This window comes from Eptesicus fuscus, chromosome 14, assembly GCF_027574615.1.
Source record: "Eptesicus fuscus isolate TK198812 chromosome 14, DD_ASM_mEF_20220401, whole genome shotgun sequence".
NCBI lineage: Eukaryota > Metazoa > Chordata > Mammalia > Chiroptera > Vespertilionidae > Eptesicus > Eptesicus fuscus.
In genome coordinates, this window is record NC_072486.1 from 59,684,197 (window position 1) to 59,699,563 (window position 15,367).

The window sequence follows — 15,367 nt, forward strand, 5'->3', positions numbered from 1 at the left end:
GTTCCCCCTGTTTTAAAATAGTCTATCTGATCTGCAGTGGCCTCGTGGATGAATTCATTTGTGGTTTGTGGAAATTCCAGGTTTTTGTTTTTGTTTTTTTGTTTGAGGAAAGCTGGTACAGTTTGGAATATTACAGGAAACTGTTGTGTAACTGTCCTTTTTCTTAAATCTATTGAGCGAAGACTAAAACTTAAAGGAATTTAAATATCTATTTTTTCTCTCAGGAGAGGAAAAAAGCCTAAATAACTCATCCCTCCATTGTCTGGGTGCTCTCTTACGTATGGGTGCTCTATTACGTATGTTACCTGTCCTTTGTGGTTAAATATTTACGTTGCTTTTCATTTTTCAATATTATAAACCCTGTGGTGAAAAATTTCCTAGTGAAATTTTTCTAAACACCCATACTTAATTTCAGATATTTCTAGAAATGAAACTGAGTCAAAGGCATTTGAAGCGTGTTGCCATAAATTGTATACTCTTGCTAGCAAATTATGAGGGAGCCGATTTCTTCATATATTCATCAACCCTTGGTAACATTTGTATAAATAAAAAGCAAAGAAAGAAAACAGCCAATTTGATAAGGGTAAAATAAATGGTTTTACCAAAGGCTTTTGTCTCACCAATTTTCTATAACCTGCCAACGGCCACTTTCAGGGAAATGTAGGTGCCAAATCCTGGACTCGAGGCCTTGTTTTCCATCAGGAGGTTTGGAAGAAGGGCATCTTCTCTTAGGTGAAAGTTTTGCTTAGAAAACTATTTGAAATGTTTTTGCTTTGGTTGAGTTTTACACAGTGTTTCTCCTAGATCTCTGAGAGTGCACAGTGGTGGGTACCAAAGTAAATCCACAGTGAGAAACTGTCATGGCTGCTAGTGCCAGGCCCTTACCTATGCCACGCCCAAGACTGTTGACTGTAGGCATTAAATGTCTGCATTAATGAGTCTGTCTCAGAGGTGACACAGATAGCTTCCTATGCATAGTTATGACATTACCTTTTGAAGCACAGGAATGCTTTGCCATTTCTATCGCTTCAGAGCACCCCTCATTAAGGCTTGTAGCTGGTGAGCCTGCGGAGGTGTCAGAATGTTTTCATCATCTCCCTCTCTTGGAGAGATGGCACAATTTGGGACTCTGAGCCTGGCTGTGGCACTCTCCCTTTATGTGAGCTGCTTATTTTCTGTAGCGTTGGGAAGGTATTGCTTCTGAACAAATAGATTTGATTCAGTTTGCACTTTCTGCTCAGCTGGTGCCAAGGAGCAAAGAAATCAACTCTATCAGGTCTGGGGAAGAGTTCAAAGGTTCGCTCAGTTTTCAGGAAACTCTTTCTTAAGTAGATTTTCTGGATCAGAATGAGATATTGGTCCTGGCCTCAGTTATATTTTAAAAATTCAGGTGCTAGGCAGAAAGAAGTGGGACGAAGGCAGGCTTTGCCTTGGTTCCAGCCTCTCTGTTAGGACCCCTTTCTTTTCTGGCACACCTTCACCCAGGGACTCAGTTCTTACTCTGCACACCTTCACCGCGGGAAGCACTCGTGGTGCCCCCTCCATGATAAATTCTCATTTGGGTTTGAGTCCCTGTCAGAAAGTTAAGCGATAATAAGCTCAAGTATTAGTTTAGAGTTTCTCACCCTGGACTCCAAGGAAACCATCTGAGAGGTCTTCTCATCTATGAGAATCATCCTATCTAATAAAAGGGTAATATGCAAATTGACCATCACTCCAACACACAAGATGGCTGCCCCCATGTGGACACAAGATGGCCGCCACAAGATGGCCAGAAGTGGAGGGCAGTTGGGAGGGACCAGGCCTGCAAGGGAGGGCAGTTGTGGGCAATCAGGCCAGCAGAGAAGGGCAGTTGGGGGTAATCAAGCCTGCAGGGGAGGGCAGTTAGGGGTGATCAAGCCTGCAGGAGAGGGCAGTTAGGAGCAAACAGGCTGGCAGGGGAGCAGTTAGGCATCAATCAGGCTGGCAGGGGAGTGGTTAAGGGGGTGATCAGGCTGGCAGGTTAGGGGCAATCAGGAAGGCAGGCAGGCGAGCAGTTGGGAGCCAGAAGTCTTGGATTATGAGAGGGATGTCTGACTGCCGGTTTAGGCCCGATCCTACTGGCAGTCGGACATCCCTCAAGGGGTCCCAGATTGGAGAGGGTGCAGGCTGGGCTGAGGGACACTCCCCCCCAACCCCCCTGCACGAATTTCGTGCACTGGGCCTCTAGTATATCATAAAACACTAATATGCAAATCAACTGAATGGCGGAATGACCAGTGGAATGACCAGTCACTATGACGTACACTGAACACCAGGGGGCAGACGCTCAACACAGGAGTTGCCCCTGGTGGTCAGTGCGCTCCCACAAGGGGAGCACCACTCAGCCAGAAGCCAGACTCATGGCTGGCGAGCGCAGCGCGGTAAGGAGCAAGGGGTCCTGGACTGTGAGAGGGCACAGGCCGGGCTGAAGGACACCCCCCCCCAAAAAAAAAAAAAAAAAAAGGACTGGGCCTCTAGTCTTTAATATTTGATCCTGTTCTTTGATTTCTACGAATATGTCTATGATTAATAAGATTTTCACTCAATAGGATGGGCCTTCTAAGTTTGAGGAACACCAAGTTGGATGTCAAAGCTTACTACCACCCCACCTTGGGTGGGGGGAGGGCTGTTTCCATTGTAATATGGAACTCGTGGAGGCAAAAGGACTACAAAACTGAAGGTGGTGGTCTTTGTGTGGTGAGATGGGTAGTGGTTCATATTTCTCTCTCCACCGGCTTTAAAGATGTCTTCACCCTCATCCCTAGGACCCACCTCTGGGCTGGTCCCATATTAGCTCTTCAAGAATAAGTGCTTTTGGCTTGGCCAATGTGCTCAGTGGTTGAGCATCTACCTATGAACCAGGAGGTCACTGTTCGATTCCTGGTCAGGGCACATGCCCTGGGTTGCAGGCTCGGTCCCCAGTAGGGGGCATGCAGGAGGCAAACAATCAATGATTCTCTCTCATCACTGATGTTTCTATTTCTCTCTGCTCTCCTCTTTGAAGTCAATAAAAATATATTTCTTTTATTTAAAAAAAAGAAGAAGAAGTGCTTTTGAACTAATGGATTTTAAGTTCCCTGGTCAGGGATCTGGAAAAGAGGGACCATGTGCTGTAAATCCTCAGGTGATTATTGTAAAATTGGGAATAGAGGTATTGTTTACAGCTTTCTTTTTAGGCCAGTTTTCAAGAGGACACTGTGTGCATAGGTGCCGACAGTGAGTTTGTTAGATTTAGTTCCTTTCCATGGGAGACGCTAGGAGAGCAAGCCTGAGCTGTGTTGTCATTACAAATATGATGCTTTCTGTATAGAGCCATCCAGTGGCTGTGCTGTTAACTGTGGCATCACCTCATCGAGCACTTCCCAAGTAAGACTTACGACCTTGACAATGACTGTCACATTACACAGCCCTCAGGAGACCGAGAGGTTCCTGTGCTGGGAACATGTAGTAATTTTAAGTTACTCTCCAGGTCTTGCAAGACATCATGGTAAATTCTCGTGATAACCCTTCTGATAGCTGTGAAATTGCCTGTCTCACCGTTGCAGAAGCAGCAGTGAGACGCGCAGTCACGTGGAGCAGAAAGGTCTCAGGTGTGTAATATAGGAGTCTTAAGAGGTGAGGTAGAAGGGAGAGATGCTTTATCTCAGGGAGAAGAGCTACAAACAACAGAAAGGTGTAAGACCTTTTATGGATGTTACATAGAAATGGATACTAGTGAGAAAAAAAAAATCTTGTAGTTAGGGTAGATCTCATTATAAGCATGGTCACTGTGGGCGGGAAAGGGTCAGAGAGTACTGTCCCAGTAATATCTAAATAATTTCTCTTTTTTATGTGTTCTGAATTTAGTCATAATGCCTGTTAAAAATTAAGATATAATTAGTGTGTGTGTGTGTGTGTGTGTGTGTGTGTGTTTAAATTAAAATGAGACAAGCCCATGGTAAAAACTTAAATTGTTATAGACGGCTGTCTGATAAGAAGGAAAAGTATCTCATCCTCACATCCCTTTCCAGGGGAAACAGGTATTTTTTTGTAGAACATTCCTGGTTTTATGTGTACATATACGTGTACTTATTGTTTACAGAATATACTGTTCAAACTATTTTGTAGATGTCTGTTTTTCATACTACTTGGACCTCTTTTCACCCACATCAATACAGGTAGAATTCCTTTATTTCTAAAGGGTTTAGAATAATGTTTTACAAATGGAGAGATTTCTGTACGAAGCTTGGAATATCTGACCAAAAAGAAAAAAGAAAAAAACACTATAGAAGGGAAATAAAAACACCTAACTTAATAACTGGCTATGAAGGGCAATTAGAGATTCATTAGAAAAACCACTTCTGAGAAATAAAAAAATCCAGCCCAGTGGCACAGTAATTTTTTTATTAATTATACATTGATTTCTGTGATTTAAAAAATTTATGGCTGTCTCTACTACACCATAAGCTCCATAAAAGTAGGGCCATGCATCCTGTTTGCTCACCACTATAGCCCAAGTTGCTGGCCTAATGTCTGGCACAGACCTGCAGTGTTTGTGAAATGATGACATGAACAAAAAAGGGAAACAGAAGGCCACCTGAGCATGTGGTACAGTTTATTTAAATTGCCCAGATGAAGAAACTGAGGCCTGAGACAGTATCTCTAATGTATAAGTAATATAACTTGCACAGTGGCAAGACTGCCAATGAATCTAGGATTTCTATTCTAATTACAAAGCTAAATCAAGAAAAACGCCTAAAACTCTAATTAAGTCAAGTTTCTAAAGTTCCTGGAAGAAAACTAGAAATGCCAGCAAAAGCCCTGAATACCTCTGTGTGTCCTTTTTTTTATCTGAGAAATAGTAAAAATGGAATGAAAAGGTAATTACAAAAGCAGTTTATTAATTTTGCCCAGGTGCCCAGGAGACAAAGGGGTTTTCATGAGTGTGGCTTCTTAGAGATGGTAAGATTTGATGCTCGAGTTGAACATGGCTTTAGTTTTAATCCTTCCTGTTCTTTGTCGGAAAAGGAGAGTGGCAGAAGGAAGCAGATTTCTGAACGAGTGAAAGTAAAGCATTCCTGCAGAGGAGAAAGGTGGTTCCGGTGTGTCCTTGCATTGGACTTGATTAAAGTTACCTGTGAGGTGTACAAAAAGCAAACATGTATGGCGTAGTGAAGGTTTATTTCTGATAAATTGGACTCTATATCATAAAAGTGGAATGGCTTAAATTAGAAAGAAGGTTTTGTTTCTTATTTAATAAAAGTCTCATAGCGGTTGTCAGTCAGGGCTGTGTGGTGGCCTCAGGCCAGCAGAGCCCCAGGACCTGCTGTTTGGCTCCGGCACCCTAGCCCAGGGTTTCTCTGAGGTGGGTTCGTGATGCAGGATGGCTGCAGGAGCCACACCATCGCATCCACATGGCAGCCTGGAACAAAGAGAAAAGGCACAAGGGCTGATAAGATTCCCTGCCACCTGAGGTCAGCTCTCTTTAGCAGCCTACTAGGACATCCCACACAGCAATTCTGCTTACTGCATCTTAACTAGAAACAAGGTGGGAATTTTGGGTTGATTGACCATATATTTAGCATAGAACTGGGGTTCTCTAAGGAGGAAGGAGAGATCTTGGGATAAACTACTGGTAGGTAGCCTTTTCCATGGGGAATCTTCCTTTGCCTTTGCTATAGAACTTAAGAGTCAGGATTTATTATTTGTTAGAATCTGCTAAATTAATAATTTATTACTGATCACTAGTAATGCAGATTTGAAAAAAATAGGGTAGAGAAAAATTATGATACACTTGTGGATGTACACAAATGGTCATTAACAGAAAGTTAGAGATACTCAGGATAAATATTTAGTCTTTTGAGTTTATTGCTTCCACAAAATCAACAGCATTACTCAGTGTTAAGAAAAGTGATACAGTCTGATTCCATCCACTTGATCAAGTTTGTGCATAGGTGTGTAGCTAATTAGTGGAGATCCAGGCTCTGATGATGGGTTGCTAGGGAGCCGAGGGTTGTTGGCAGAAATGGTATTGTGAGCAGGAACCTCTCTCTGGCTTTCACAAGGAGAAGCCAGGCTCCATGCCAAGTGCTGAACGTACATTGTCCCATTGATAGAGTCACCCTCAAAGATAAGGTCCTTGTTTTATATTGAAAAAGTGAGACTCGGTTTAAATAACCCAAACCATTCCTTGGTGAGCCTTTTAGAAACAGAATACGAAATCTGATATATCATGAATCTGAACCACTATTGGCAGTTTGCAAGTTATTCAAATATTAGCTTTGATTTTCCTGTCTCATAGACAGCAGGAGGGAAGGAGATGAAAGGAGAGACCGGAGACCTTGGAATCGGGATCATGGGTGTAAGGAGTGCCAATAATGAAAGGTTCTCTAAGATGCCAGCTCCTCTGTTGCAGGGCCACTTTTTCACTGAGGCTTCTCAGATTCATTCCTCCACTCCTCTACCACCTGTAACAGGTTTCGGAGTATACCCCAGCGCAGAGGCAGTAAACTCAACTCAGCCGCAAAGGTTTCTGATGGACGGTTTCTCTGGAGAAATACTGAAACCACTAGATCAACTAAGTTTAGACCATTAGTGATTTTTAAAAATTCTATAGCTGTTACTGTTCATTAAAAATTTGGCTACATTGCAGTGAGTCTCTTGATTCTGTCTGATTCTATAAAAAGAACCATGAACTCTTTGGGGCCACCTAATGCCATTCAGTAAATGACTCTCAGGGCTTTGTGCCTAGAATTGTATCCATGTTGCATTTGCAGCATTTAATTGGGTCCCAAATGCTTAGCTCTCATCTTGGGGGAAACGTACGTACCTGCATCTAACAGATTACATACAGGTTCTGGCAAAAGTAGGTTCACAGTTGCTTGTATGGAAAGCAAAACAACAATCTCTATATATAAAGAGGTAATATGCAAATTAGCCGGGACGCCGTAACAGTCACGACTGGCTCAGGAGGAGGCTGCATACACAGATGGGTGGGAGGGGACTGTGTGCCGCCCCAGCCCCAGCGGCCACAGTGTGGCTGGGGCTGGGGGCAGGGGCGGGCCTGGAGTGGAGACACAACACACAGGCCCGCCCCCGTTGGGAGACAGCACACCAGCAGGCCCGCCTCTTCGTGTGAGCTGCAGAGGAAACACCTTTTCTTACTGCTCATTGGCTAAGCTCCCTGTGCGCCACTCACAGTGTTCTTGGTAACTTGGGTAATAAGAATCCAAGAAGGTGATCTAGGGTTTTCCCACCTCACTCCTGGAGGAAAAAACGAAGGTCTGCTTCTGGAGGGGCTAAGAAATGTCATATCCTGCCCAGGCCGGTTTGGCTCAGTGGATAGAGCCTCGGCTTGTGGACCACAGGGTCCTGGATTCGATTCTGATCAAGGGTATGTACCTAGGTTGCAGGCTCCTCCCTGGCCGGGGCCCAGGTCAGGGCTCATGCAGGAGGCAACCAATAGAAGTGTGCCTCTCACATTGATGTTTCCCTCTGTCTTTCCCTCTCCCACACTTTCTAAAAATCAATGGAAAAATATCCTCAGGTGAGGATAAAAAAAAGAAAGAAATGTCATATCCTATGAAAGTGACATCTTGAAAATGCCTTTAAAAAGTTGTCATTTTTTCGTGGTGAAGGGACTGGAGTCCACGTTGATGAAAACACCTTGGCGGCTGCTGCGGCCAGCAGTGGCAGTAGCAGCAGCGGGGTGATGGGGTGGCGCCTTCCCCTGATCAGCCCGCTCGCCTCCCGCAGAGGGAGGTCAGACTGCAGTTTCCTGTGGGGAGCGGGCCTAAGCCTTCAGTAGGACATCCCCTGAGGGCTCCCGGACTGTGAGAGGGGGCAGGCTGGGCTGAGGGTATCCCCCCCCTCCAGTGCACGAATTTCGTGCACCGGGCCTCTAGTTAGTAAATAATAATCCAAGAATAAACTCTGTTTCACGTACTCACAGCTGTAAACCTACTTTTGCCCCACCCTGTATTATAACAGTTCTTGGGCGAGTGTTACAACAAAAAGTGTAAAGAAGTTTGCTTTGAATCTAACTAAACAATAGGGATGTTCTTTTAGACATTTTCAAAAGGAAGACTGTGGGTGGTTGTCAACACCAGACCTTTGTTTGAAATAGGTAGGCAGGTAGAGTCACACCTGTGTTTGGGTGGGTTACAGGAGGGATGGCGAGTCGTGGTAATTCTAGATCAGCTTAGAGAGAGGAGAGCCCTCTTTCAGCCAGCCTGCTCACATCCACGGTCAGACTTGTGTTTCCTCCCTTTCGCTCCTGCTAAGCACAAGCAGAGCTGCTACTGCCCTTGAATGGGCAGTGAGTTGGTGTTACCCTCTGAGAACCAGAATTTAAATTGTACCTCAGTGTGATGCGTGATGCAGTCGTGCCCAGATCTGCATGTGAAGCATTTTGTAAAAACTGACAAGAGCTAGTTAACAAATTTTTCTTGTGACCTTTGGATTTGTTCTTTCCTTCTCTGCCACAGGTCTGATCATATTAGTTATAATAGGAAAGAAATAAGGTTCAGAACTCGAAAAGATTGCAAGAATACTGTGTGTGCATGTTTTCTTTTTATCTAATTTAAACCGTGAAAACAGATACTTTTCAATCTAGCAATAATGTGCGTCTGTGCATGTGCATTTTAAAATGTGCTTTTAAAGGGAGACTTTTCAGAAAGTGGAAAATGGCAACATATCACACATTTAGAAGCCTGGGCCGTAGCCAGCCCAGAGAAACGTGGGAAGGATGCCCACTCTTGTTGATTCCCATTTCCTCCCTACACTGTCAAGAAACTTTGGTTTTGGGTATCAGTATACCAGATGGGTATACCCCTACACCCAGATTAGAAGTTGAAGGGAGATGGGAAAGAAATATTAGAATACCTGCACCCAAAGCCAACCACACTGTTTTGTTCATGACTCTGTGCTGTTACTTCAACTATCTTAGCAGGTATGATAAATTGGCTCAATAAACACCAATTACACACTCCTTCCTTCTCTTCCTTTACTCTAGAAGTGAGAAAACAAAAATACTGCATTTCCCAGCCTCTTTCGCAGCCAGGGTTGTGCGTGATCTATAATTCTGGCCAAAGAGATGTGAGTGAAACCTCTGGGAGGCTTCTCTTCCCTTATTTACCATCCTCTTCCTCCCTTAGACTCTGGGCATGATAAATGGAGGTGCAGTAGCTATCTTGAGACCGTGAGGATAAAAGCCAAATGCGAAGGGTGGCTGAGAAGGCATACAGGAAAGGGCCTATTTATTTGATGATATCCTTGGCACCTCCATCAGCTCTGGGTTTCCAACATCCAGACTTCTTATTACGTGAGAAAAATAAACCACTTTCTCGTTTAAGCGACTATTTGTAGCTTTAAATGTTATTGTACTGTTACTGCTATTGAACACAGTCTTGAGTGATATTCATTTCCTTTTTACGTGGTAGAGCAGACTGGCCTGTTTGTCAATTTGTAGGAGGCATGTAATAAATGTAGTGTCCCATTTTCTCCATGTTTTTTCATCTACTTTAGTCTTGTCTCTGTCCCATCCTGTTTTAAATAAAAGCAAAAGTTGGAATGCAGCTCAGCATTAATGGTGTCACTCTGACATCATTTCAGTACGTTTGTGTGTCACGTGCTTCGCTGGGTGCTCTGAACATAGTGGTGAGTGGGATGAGAGCCTTGCTTTTAGGGGTCCTGTGGGCGAGTTGGGGAGACCACACATAAATGCACACTGTGGGTGAGTGCTTTGGTAAAAGCCCGTGGTGCTGTGAGGATGCAGAGAAAGGGTATGAGCCAGTTAGCTTTTACTGTATAACAAACTACTCCAAACGCAGTGGCTTAGAACAGCCACCATTTCCTTACCTCATGATTCTGCAGGTCACCAACTTGGGCGCTAGCAGCTGGACACTTCTGGTCTCGGCAGGGCTCACTCATGCTGAGTTGGCGAGGTGTGGGTGGTCTAGGCTGGCCTCGCCCACCCAGGACGATTTGTAGTCTCTCCTTTTGCATGAGCTAGATCTGAGACCAGATCTCTCTTCCTTCTGAACTCCAGTAACACAACGTTTAAGTTAGCATTTGTGCCCTTTGTTATCATTATTTTTACTTTATATCAGATGGAAAGCTCCATAAGGATCTAACTCCCCAAGATGAATATTATTCGGATAATAAGGATTTGATTTTGTTGAATGAATAAGTAAAGGCTTAAATGAATTACACTTTGTCTATGTTCAGATCGTTAGCATATCTGTGTCTATTCCCTTAGTTATGTGGTGTTGCCTGCTGGAGACTTTTCTTTGTTAGAAAGATTTATGCACTGAGGGCAACAGGCCACTGAGGTGGAAATATGGAACATAAATAAAAACAAAAAATTCAAGTTGAGAAAGTATATGCTAAGTTTGCAGGCAATGCAGGAGCAGGTATTTGTGTGACATCCCAGAGGAAAGTTTGGCAGAATGCAATAATTTTACCTGTGTTTGGCCTTACACAGCAGAGGGGAGCTCACCAATTTATATCATGGGGGAACTCTTGCCTTTGTTCATCATTCTTGTTAGAAAGCTTAATATTTCTGATCATTTCGAATTTGTACCCAGAATGGCATCGCCCAAATTAGTTCTTTTTCTTTGAAATGATTTTATTTTGGTGTTGATCTTCCTCTGCAAAATCATTTAACAGGTCTCACAGCTTTCCGGCCTATCAAATGGGATGCCTACAGCAGCTATGGCAGAGATAAGAGCTCTGTAGTATCACCCACATTTTACAGGTTAGGAACACTGGAAAGGAAATGGGGGAGGTTGGAGGACCTAGTAAGGTCACAGAACAGAACCAGAAAGCACATCTTTCAACCTAGTGCTGGCTCTGTCCGGACATTCCAGTTTCAATGCTTAAAATAATTGGCAGTGTTAATCAAGATATTATTGCTTTGCCAGCATGTTAATAGATAATTCAGTAACATAACACTCACTTGACAGTTCATCATAGTCATACGGGGAGTTTCTCATCAGGGTCAGCAGCAACGAGTAAGTGCCTTTTTACTGCCCTCTTTGTTAGAAGGGTTCAAAGCAAAGCTTAAACCAAACACGGCAAAAGAGCCTTTGTGACTGGTGTGTGTTTTAAAGGAAAGCAAAATCTTGTAAGTGGAACTGATAGGAAGGTGTGACACAGCCTAGAGTTAAAAATACCTGAGAAGACAAATGGCTTTTTGATCTCTTGAGACCTACAGATGAATTAAAACCCCTCCGTATATAGACCAGTGCAGCTGATCACTCAAATTGCGATTTAAAAAAAATGCAGAAGCAGTACACTTAGAATATTGTCTTCATGTCAGAAATGCACCTTCGTGCTTGAAAATGATAAAAAATTACAATCGATCCTTACAACTGTTCTGTTCATCTTTATTGATCAGGTGCAAGAAAGATAAATCGCAGCCCAAATAAGATTATAGTAAATGTTAGCATCGGAGGGGACTGGAGGTTGATAGAGAGCCATTCATCATCTCAAATGGTGACCTGTCCATTCTGCAGCCACCCCGAGTCGGCTGTCTAATCACATACCTATTGATTTTATCTACATCCAACCAACCTGGATGTGACTGTCATTGGACAGCCCAGATTGTTAAATGCAAAGGGGTCACTGGTGTGAAGAGGATTTCATTTTCATTTTCTCACCAACCAACAATGATTTATGAAAAAATAAACTACCCCAAGTCGTGCATGTGAAGCTTGAGTGATTAGAGAATGGAGGTGCACAATAGACCACTGCATTGTGTTCGTTTGTACTGCCGTGCCTTTAGCAGGATATTTCATTGAGTTTGAAGGGTCCCGGGGTCATCGAGGCCACCCCCTGCAGACAGGCTGCAAAGTAGCCAACCGGAGTGGATAATTTTTAATCTTGCTTCCCCAGGAAAGGCGTTACTTTGCTATTACAACTTGATTTATGTTGCTTATGTGTTCATTCATGGAATAATGGAAACATTTTTTGGTATAAAAATTATGTCAATCCATCCCTTCATTCTTACTGATTAATTTGTTATAAATGTTGATGCTCTTGTGGTCACCTGGAGGTGATTGAACACATTCTACTCCATAGAGAATCCATCTTGAAGACACAAATACAGTGTAAAAGGAAATGATCTTTAATATCCCAGGTGGAACACTGGAATAATAGGCCAATGTGATAGGCGTGAATTTCATTATTCAGTCTCAAGCATCTTTTAATCTTACAGTGATCGATTCCAAATAAGGGAGATCTAAATAATCCTTCAAACCTATGTTAGGAGTTTTATCAGAGGGATCAAATAATGATGAATTATAACTATGAGAGTTTACGCTGTAATTTCAACCTAGATACCCACAACTGGATATTGGTACATGAAATTTTATAAGAATCCATTCCACTTGTTCAAGAAGTCTTTCTCCTACTGCTTGAGTGGCTGAAGCAAGAGCTCATGTATTTTTTGCCATTGTACATCTTGCACACGTTTTGTCCTCTTGGAAAGTGAAAACTCTGCTATCAATCTTTATCCACAGAGCTCAGAGTTCTACAAAGTCACCACTGAACAATATCAGAAAGCTGCTGAGGAGGTGGAAGCAAAGTTCAAGTAAGTTTTTGAAAGTATTACAATTACTCTTATTGACAAGATGAAAGGACAACTTCATTGCTTTCTGAACAGGAGATTGTTTGGTGTGTAGCCCTCTGGATAGCTTGGAAGTAGGTGGGTTGAGATGGACGCCTGTTATCTGCTATAGTAGAATTCAAATGTAAGGACAAGGCATTTGATGAAAACTTGTTACAACTCGATTTTATGAACTAAGGGGAAATAGAAAGCAATAGTAATAGAATTTTCATTTGCAAAGATACATGATAGGCTACCCTTGTTAATGAAGGCAATATTAAATTGCTATGTCTTTTAATAAAAACATAGAAACCATTCACTTTTGCATAATAAAATGATGGGCATGTCCAAATTGGGGTATCCCCTTTTCTCATGTTTAAGCTATTTTATTTCTTCACATGTACCTTGAAAGCATTTAAATCACAGACTTCACCTTACCCTTGATTATGAAGGTGATGATAAATTGCTACCTCTATTAAGGTTCTGTAATTGATGGATCAAAGTGTCTGTGACCCATAGCTCTGTACTTTTCCTCTGCTGCCATGTCTCACATTAAGTAAGAAGGCATCATTCAGAATTTTCCCGAGTGTATAAATAGTGCTATTGTGTAACCTCTGTTGGTAGCAATGCAAAAAAAAAAAAGGTGTTGTGACAGGTTTAGTTGCAAGATGGCATTGGGCTCTGACCTCCTTCCTTGCGCATGTTTCTGAGCATTTGATAAAATGATTAAATCCCAAGGTGAAACGTTATTACTTTTTGCTCTCATGTAATTTGTGTGATAATGGATATTAGTGTTATTTTAATATTGATTAAAAATGTTTTTAAAGATGGTTTGAGGTATATTTAAATACACAAAAACCTCCATTCTTCATTAGTAAATTATTTAGGGGCCAGAAGGAGAGACCTTCTAAGAATGGTGCATAAATCTCACTCTTAAAGGGTTAATGTGCTATCTTAAGAATTTAGACATAGAATTGCATGTAGACTTGATTTTAGAAGGTACACTATACAGGTATTTTTATGATTTTATCTTCCCCCCTAATGATAAAGCTACATTTTTAACCTTTTGTCTCAATACTATGAGAACCTTTGAGTTGGTACCCTGGCTGTTTCTTCATTACAAGATAATAGGTATAAAAATAACAAAAACTTAAGATAAATCAAAGGAAATCACTTCTGATTAGAATGATCTAGGAAGTCATCATAAAGACGATGTTTTAGATGAGGCTTGAAGAAGAGTTTTGGTGGAAAGGAAAGGTATTCAGAAGAAAAATCATGATCTACAGTTGATGGGGATCTTAGATAAGATCCTCACAAAATAAAGTTGGAAAGGTTGATAGGGTCATTCATTAGCTATTGGGCTAAGAAGTGGATCTTCATGTAGCAAGAAGTCTTTGAGCAGGTGAGTACCTTGATATCTGTCCTTTTTTAGGAATATTAGTGAATGTGACCTTTGATTGGAGGCATGAGAAACAAAAACCAGAAGTACTAGATGAGAGTGAAAGAGAAGAAAAGAGAGTGATGCAAAGAACTCATTGAAAGATTAGACAAGAATCAGTGATTGATTGGTGAGTTTGCTAGGGCTACCATAGCCAAGTACTGCAGACTGAGTGGCTTAAACAATGGAGTTTACTTCCTCACAGTTCTGGGGGTAGAATTTCAAGGTCAAGGTGCCAGAAGGTTGGTTTGTTCTGAGGCTTCTCTCCTTGGCAGGTAGATGGCTGTTTCCTCCCTGTCTGCGCATGGTCTTCCCTCTCTGCATCCGTCTCCTAATCGCCCTCTCTTTTTATAAATCCCATTTGACTAGGATTCATTCTATTGACTTCATTTTAACTTAATGACCTTCATCTAAATATGCTTTCTAGCATACCATGCATCAGGACTTCAATATATGAATTGAGAGGGAAGGAACACAGTTCAGCTCATTCACCTGGAGAGAAGGGGCAAAGGAGAGTCTAGCAGATGTGAAGATTGGTGGAAGCTGGATTTTCTAGAGAGGTAACTGGTTTTAGGTGAGAAGACACTCTTCTCCCATGTCATTTAGCCTGGAGAATGAAAAGCTGCACGGCACACAAAAATAATGTCATGAGGACTTACCTTCTCCAAGACAACATGGGTCTGTAGGTTAGACTTAGTTTTAAGCAGAGCCTCAGCAGCATTCTCTCTCTTACCTTTGTAACAGATTATTCTTTATTATATCCTACTCTCATCTGGTATAGTGAAGAATTTAGCCTTTTCCAAAGAAGGTCTTAGTACTCAGCTCCTGGAGGTAACCTGTAAAACCTTGGAATTTCCCAAGTGATAAAAGTGTCTTCTTAGTCCTGATGGGCCCCTCAGGCCATGTGCTGTCAGCCTGGCCTCTGGGGAATTGCTGCTGGAGCCTGAATTCAATCACGTGGGTAGTCAATTTAGTAAGCCTATGTTAAAGAGGCCCAAATGAAAGGACACTGAAGGGTAGTTGAGCTTCTCTTGCTGATGCTGTTCTGCATATTGTCAGGCATCCATACCAGGAAGATAGCGCCTCTTTGGGACAATGGAAACTGCATTTGGAACCCTCCCAGACTCTGTCCTATGTCTCTCTTCCCTTGGTTGTTTCTCTGTATCATTTTCCATGTCATAACTGTGCATTTAATGGCTTTCTGTGAGATCTGTGAATCCTCTTAGCAAGAAGGCTAGGGTGGTTTGGGGAACCCCTTGAACTTGCTGATGATGTAAGAGTGAGAACAGCCCTGGCTGGTTTGGCTCAGTGGATAGAGTGTC

General features: G+C 42.3%; 1 protein-coding gene across 1 annotated transcript in view; it reads left to right on the forward strand.

Moving 5' to 3' along the window:
- The window catches only part of CHCHD3 (coiled-coil-helix-coiled-coil-helix domain containing 3), a 273,678-nt gene that overhangs the window by 207,295 nt on the left and 51,016 nt on the right, over window positions 1-15,367 (forward strand). The window contains exon 6 of the mRNA XM_028159082.2: window positions 12,522-12,592. Coding sequence (XP_028014883.1) covers window positions 12,522-12,592 — 71 coding nt within the window. The remainder of the gene's footprint in view (window positions 1-12,521; window positions 12,593-15,367) is intronic.